The sequence below is a fragment of the Lathyrus oleraceus genome, chromosome 1 (genome assembly GCF_024323335.1).
Source record: "Lathyrus oleraceus cultivar Zhongwan6 chromosome 1, CAAS_Psat_ZW6_1.0, whole genome shotgun sequence".
Classification (NCBI taxonomy): domain Eukaryota; kingdom Viridiplantae; phylum Streptophyta; class Magnoliopsida; order Fabales; family Fabaceae; genus Lathyrus; species Lathyrus oleraceus.
The window spans coordinates 386,097,901-386,105,033 of NC_066579.1; the positions used below are offsets into that span (position 1 = coordinate 386,097,901).

The 7,133-nt window shown below is 30.9% G+C and overlaps 1 protein-coding gene across 2 annotated transcripts; it reads right to left on the reverse strand.

The window, feature by feature from the left end:
- Window positions 1-1,703: 1,703 nt before the first annotated feature.
- Window positions 1,704-5,991, reverse strand: LOC127073158 (bidirectional sugar transporter SWEET17). Of its 2 annotated transcripts, none has more exons than XM_051014290.1 (6): window positions 5,757-5,991; window positions 5,548-5,637; window positions 5,245-5,455; window positions 4,929-5,090; window positions 2,226-2,345; window positions 1,704-2,111 (listed from the first exon to the last, which is right to left on the reverse strand). In XM_051014290.1, exons 2-6 carry the CDS (start codon window positions 5,562-5,564, stop codon window positions 1,923-1,925), a joined length of 699 nt encoding a protein of 232 aa, XP_050870247.1. In that variant the 5' UTR covers window positions 5,565-5,637; window positions 5,757-5,991; the 3' UTR covers window positions 1,704-1,922. The 2 variants fall into 2 exon arrangements, with proteins under 2 accessions (XP_050870247.1, XP_050870239.1); XM_051014282.1 differs by having other exon boundaries at window positions 5,548-5,584; window positions 5,757-5,988.
- Window positions 5,992-7,133: the final 1,142 nt, after the last annotated feature.

The following is a 7,133-nucleotide window of genomic DNA, read 5'->3' on the forward strand; positions in this document are numbered from 1 at the left end:
TAATCCCTTAATAACATCTTCAAATATGACCTTTCTCATACTCTTGAGATTGAGATAACCAAGTTTCAGATTCCATATCCTAGTCTCATCAACCTTGGATACCAAACATGTTGAGGGATGACTTTTGTTTTGATATACCCATAAGTAACAGTTGTATTTGTATATGGATCCTTTCATTAACACTTCTTGATCTTTGCTGGAAACAATGCATTCTGATTTGTTGAAGCTCACATTCATACCTTGATCACATAGTTGACTTATACTGATCAATTTTACAGTCAATCCTTCTACCAGTAGCACATCATCAAGACAAGGGAAACCTGGACTAACCAATTTTTCTATGCCATTAATTCTCCTCTAACCTCATAACCAAAAATAACATAACTATTAAAGTAGGGCTTTAACTCTTCAAGATAGTTATTTTCTCAAGTCACGTGCCTTGAACATCCATTATAAAAATACAAATCTTCTCTTGAGGAAATTCTAAAATATGTATGAGCTGTGAAAGAAGTGAAAATTTTCTTGAGTTTCTAAGCTTTGTTTGCTTGAGTTTTTCTTCCATATCTTTCTATTGAGCCTTTGTTGACTATAGGAATAAGGATATACATACAGTGTATATCAAAAAGATCATATATGATCATATCTTCCATAGTGGTGACACCTCCAAAATAAATTCTTGTTGCCTCTATGAGGATACACATGTTGAGCAGGATGCTGAGAAATGTGGTTCAACATTTGAAACTTTGTCTTCTTCTTAGGGGAAACAAAATTCTTAGTGGAAATTTTAATATTTTTCCTGAGCCTTGACTAACTATAGGACTGAGGGTATTCATACAGTCTATAGCAAAAATATCTTATATGATAATATCCTCCATAGTGGTGACACCTCCAAGATGAGTTCTTGTTGCCTATATTATGAGGATACACATGTTGAGCAGGATGTCGAGATATGTAGTTCAACATTTGAAACTTTGTCTTCTTATCAAGGGAAACAAACTTCTTAGTGGTTGTTCATGGAACTTTAGTCAAACCCTATAGTCTTCATATTCCTATACTTCTCCCTAACTTCCAAGATTTCATCTAACATATCAGAATCATTGTTCAACATACGAACATATTTTGACATATTATCTAGTTTGGATTTTAACAATATAACTTCCTCTTCCATACCTTCCATAGTTGAGTTAAGTTTCTCTTTTTCCAGAAGTAAAACACTTATAGTCTTCTTTTATTTCTTTTCTCTCAAGCAAGCTTCCTTTCGGTGAGTGAGCAAAAGTCTGTATATTTCAGCTAGTTCTTTTTGTGAGATATCTTCATCACTAGACAATTATGACATCGGTATGGTTTTACTTTACAAATGCAAGTCATTTATGATATTGATAACATTCTTAATTTATGTAATTGTGGTTGGTGTCAACAATGTAAATAGATTGTGCTTGTAGGCATCTTAAAAATTATTAGTATCATTTGGTATTGTAAAAATCAGTTTGAATAATCGGATAAAGTTTCAAACAACAATGAATCTGATTTGTACTAGTGTTGATATAATCATGGCAATGGTACTAAGGCATTTGCTTCAAGTTTGATATAGGAATGGTGGATTATCAAAATATTTTATACTAAGGTTTGTCGTCCCAAAACCCCAATGATTAAATAAGTGTAAAAAACTAGTTTATAACATAACACTGTTGAAAATATGGACATCAGAAAACCCTCGAGTTAATTGAGTTGTTTTAGTTGCACTTATCAAACATTTATTTTTGTATTTTCAATTTCAATGTCAATTTGTTTTGCAAATTTGAAAAGCAAGAACATTACTCTCTCACCAATCTTTTGAAACACTATACTACAACACTCTACACTCTCATGGACTAACCAATTGAAAATTCATTGAGCAATAGTTTTGAAACGTGAAAGCAAAACTACTCGATAGGCTCATTTTCTCTATCACGTGACTCATCATGAGTTGAGGATGATGAGATGAGATGCTCATGTTGTTGACATCCCTCTTCCAATCTGTTTGAAACATGCTTCGATTGTTTTCCATTTCTGTAGACCCCATACAACACCAACTGCATAGCTCCAAGTACAAATCCTGTACCGTTTGGTATCTATATAATGTTGATAAATTAGTATATTTATTAGTGTTTCTTTTTCGTCTATAAAATTATAGATATTGTATTTAATTGCATTGCATATGATAATGGCAAAGATTGCAAGCTTACCCCAAGAATAATATCACGAACAAGAACAGCATATAGCAACCAAACGCCGCCGTTTAAGAAGAAGAAAAAAGAAAGAAGGAATGGTAAGTATTCCACACTTTTTGTCGTCACCACTGTTTTCTGAAAAATACAACATATAATATAGAACATATATTAGAAGAGTACACACTAATTACATTGATTTTTGGTCAATTTGATGAAACTGAATAATTGAAATTTTATAAATTTAAATGAGGAACAATGACATAGGTTACAGTAGTTCTAACAATGAAAGATATAATAATTAATTTAAAGCATGTTTTTGATGGAGGGGTCGGAAGTGATGAACGACATCATACGGGATTATTGTTAAATTATTATGAATGACATATGGGTTAAGACTACGGAGATGGTTTTTAGATTTTTTAAATTTGGACGCATAATTAAGATAAACACCGGATACTATCCACAATTTATAAAATATAAAATTTTAATATGATGTTAAAACATTTTGGTTAGTAATTGTCCAATTCGATGGGTTGATGGAACTGATTGGTGCGGTGGTTTCTGGGTTTGGAATTTGAGATCTTAGATGGTGGAGATTTTTTTTATGTGTGTGTGGAGAATTATCCGTTTTTGAGGAGATGTTTTATATGCTTAGATGTGTCACTCGTTTCGAAAGTGATAAGTGGGGTTGTGATCATGTTAGAGAGTGTATTTTTTCGATGGCATCTGTTTAACTTGTTTAGAGGGTTAATTTGATCACTCTTTTGGTACCTTTATCAATAAAGAGTTGGATTTTCCCTTCATTTAGATCAGTTTGGCTCCTTATAAAGTCTTGGTCTTCTCTTGATGACTTTTGCAAGATAGACTACAGAGAGAATCTGTCTAAGATTGATAATCCTTGATAATAGTTTGATTACATGTCCTTTCTATAAGTTTTTGGTTGAGTCAGTTTTCCATCTATTTGTCACCTTTGATACAAAAACTTTAAGTGGTTAGTGTGACAGATTGTTATCCCCAACGACCCTAAGATTTTTTTGAGTTTTTTTTTTCTAGAGGGTAGGAGTAAGTTATCGTTTGATTTGACATTCAGTTGTTTGGTCCATTTAGAAAGCCTGCAATGATATTATCTTCAAATGAGTCAAAAACTCAGCAAAAGATGTGGATGAAAGGAGTAATTTTTTTGTCTGGAAATGGTTTTTTAGTAGACTAGGGGTAAATTCTAGTACCTTCGTCAATAGTAGATTGAGTGTTTGTTCTATATTTTTGATAGGTTTTAGTTTTTTTTGTCTATTGTTGGTATCTGATTTGTTGATGGTGGATCTAGTAGTTTTAATTTCTAACATTTCGCCAATGAATTGGATTTCTAGTAGCTTGGGTTTATCTGATTAGTAGTGTGTGGTAGGTTTTTGTTATTTCGATTCCCATTTTCCTTGGTTGGATGTTTGGCACTTCTTGTGCCGATTTCTATATTTTTTTACTTTGATGTGTTTTTCATCTCTATTTATTATATATTATATTTACCCTTAAAAAATAACCGTGCAATCTAGATGCTTAACTTGATCATATAAAATTGAACAAATCGAAATTTCAACGAACTAATATACATCAAATTAGTTTGATTTAATTTTTAATTTTAATTTTTAAAAATCGAGGAACTGATAAATCAAATTGAACCAAACCGATTAGTTTGATTTGACCATATTTTAAAAAAACACTTAAAAACAAACCGAATCAAGAGATGAGAATCTCATTAATTTGAATATTTTTTTACTTAAAACTGATACAAATTAAACCATTGCACTCCAAATACTATCTATCCAATTGCAAGACAAGAGTTCAAGTGTGAGTTAGAACTCATAACATCATACTTATTTTAACAATTAAACAAATAGTTTTAATATTAAATAAAATTTAAAAAAACTATAATTAAATGACCGGATATATATATATATATATATATATATATATATATATATATATATATATATATATATATATACTATTATTTTACCATATTGTCAACAATTAAACTTCAACTCAAATTTATTTTTTATATATTTAATTGATATTAATGACAGTACAAAAATATTTTATAATTAATTATAAATGTTAAATCTTGTGAATATTTAATTTTTAGTTTAATCAAATTATAAGTACATCTATAAATGTGTATAATTTTATATACTAATAGTTGTATTAAAGTTAATATCTTTTTTTATAAACAATAATCATAGATTAAACTTTTGACCAATTACTTTATTATTTATACTAATCTATTTATTGATTGTATACCTACTACTTTAAATACACACGTGTTCGATTAAATTATACAAAGATGCGATTTCCATACGCAAGTGTTAGATCTAGATGTTTCATCAACATCGTCATCATTATGAAACAACAAATATTTAATAAAACTGTGGCCCCTGCCTGGGACAGTACTAATGAAAAATAAAGTAACCTATCAAGTTCAAAATAAGAATAAAGAGAACCACTTATTTGGAGAGGAAAAAAAAAATATTAAACTATAAAGATCCAACTCATTCCCATCAATTATTTCAATTAGAAAACACAAGATCTACCAAATATTCAAACACAAATCATTGCTCTATCTTTTATCTTTTTTTTGGTAAATTTAATATAAACTTTTGAAATAGGAAGAAAGGAAGAAATAATAAGAAAAAGTTGAATGTTAATTAGAAAGATGAAGAAACTTACCATTACAGCAAGAGGTGAAGCATACATAAGAATGTTCAAAGCTGCACCCATGATTCCAACAGCACCACTACGAGCTTCTCCTTCTAAGGCTAACTGAGTTGCTACTACTGCTGCTGCTAAAATTCCCACATCCAAAATTCCAACCAAAATTGCAGTCTTAACCTAAATAGTTAATCAAATTTATTTATCTCTAATCACCATTAATCGAACTTTATACACACAAAAAAAATTGTTTCGTTAAAGACAGTTCAGTCGGTAGTTATGAAAGTTTACTGACGAGATATAATCAAAAAGATGAAAAAAGTGATATTTGTACCCTCATTTTTTGTGGTGCATAAATGAGAAAAAGAAGAATATAGATAGTCTCCACCAAGATGCCAAAGCCATTAACAGTGGCCACAAGGTATTCTCCAGCTTTAATGGTTCCATAGTAAGTCCATAAAGAGGAATTAAGCAATGTGCATATGAAAGGAAAACTAGAGAAATCTTCTGTAGATCTATGCTTTATTATTCTCCAAAATGTTGGTCTGCAATGATGTTTAATGAATTAATTAATAAGTGATTAATTAATAAAAACATAGTTGGTTAAATTGAGTATAGAGTGTGAAGATCTTCTTACACAGGAGAAAGAAACATGAGAATTGAGATGATGTTACCTATATATATATTTATAGAAAACAAAGAAAAAGACCATATAAGAAAACTCCATCTGTAGGCATGAATCAATTGATAAAGATTACTACTAGTGAGATCTATGATAGTGCAAAGGAGTGAAAGAAAGAATGAATAGGAAAATGTATGCATATGATATGCAGCATCTGTTGTTACCTATGACTCCAACAAAGAAACTTGGATCTGCCATATGTGGAAACCAAGAAACAAGATTATGAATGGGTAGTTTCAATTTTTTCTTTTGTGTTTGTGCTTATTTATGGGGAGGGAGATTAGTGAGAATGAGGTGGAAATACTGTAGGAGTTTTCTTGTCTGGTCAGAAATCAAAACAGCAATGATATTTTTCTCTCTCTCTCTCTCTCATTCTTAATTTTCTATCTTTCATTTTATAATTAAAAACATTAGGACTTTTTGAATAAGCATTAGCACATACTTTTTTTTTTTATAAGTAACAAGACTCATGGTTATAAAAAGAGGCATAAGGGGCCATTTATATCCCGAAAAAACAAAAAAAAAACACAATAATATCACCAAACTAAGATCGGAAAACCACCGCTTACTCTCAACACTTGACAGGATTAAAACACCAATCCGACTAAGAGACATTCCTATCTTTTTGGAAAAAGCCTTACTTGGAACTTTAGATAATCATAACCGATCTAAAGCTTTATGCAATGAAGGGTCCACACTAGGCACCACAACATTAGCTTCTAAAATCCTCTTATAACTCGCTTTCACTGAGAAACCAAACTTATCCCTCCACCACACAAAGTTGTCCTCCTGGCTAACATTCGGTTTCACATAATGAAGAAAACATAATAACTCTTCCAACGACAAACTGTCATCGGCGCTCAAGACGACTCCACTAAGACCAAGATCCCACTTCCAAGTATCATTGATCCACACCCCGACATCACACACTCTATTACAAAATGACCCGCAAAGGCGAAACATAGAAGGGAAGAGAATCTCAAAGGAATAAGATCAAATCCAAGCGTGCCTCCAAAAATCTAAACTTCTTCCATTATCAAGCTTACAAGAAATAGAAGAGGAAAACCAATTAGAATACGAATAATCAATGTTTAAAGGTTCCCCAATAGCATACACATCCCTCCACCATAAAGACGACTTTCTACTCACACAAGGCCCACCAACCACCGCCAACTGAACATTGTCATACCTTGCTGTAACAATATCAGGCCACAAAGCTAAGCCACCATTAAGAATCCAATAGCAATTAATGACGAGACGTTTGTTTCTTTTGCATTTTTTTACCCCTCAATCTCATAAAAAATATCTTATTTGCATTTTTTTATATCTTAAAATAAATGTCTCTTTATAATATCAATACAAAATTTATTAATTTTTTCCACTTCTATACTCTTACTTATTAGCTTTCACTCTTTTCAACAACTCCAATAACTATAATAATTAAGGTTATTTTAATAAATGATACAAATTTTATCATTAAAGTCAACGCATCTAATATTTTTTTTAAAACCGTGTAGCGTTCAAATAAGACACTTATTATG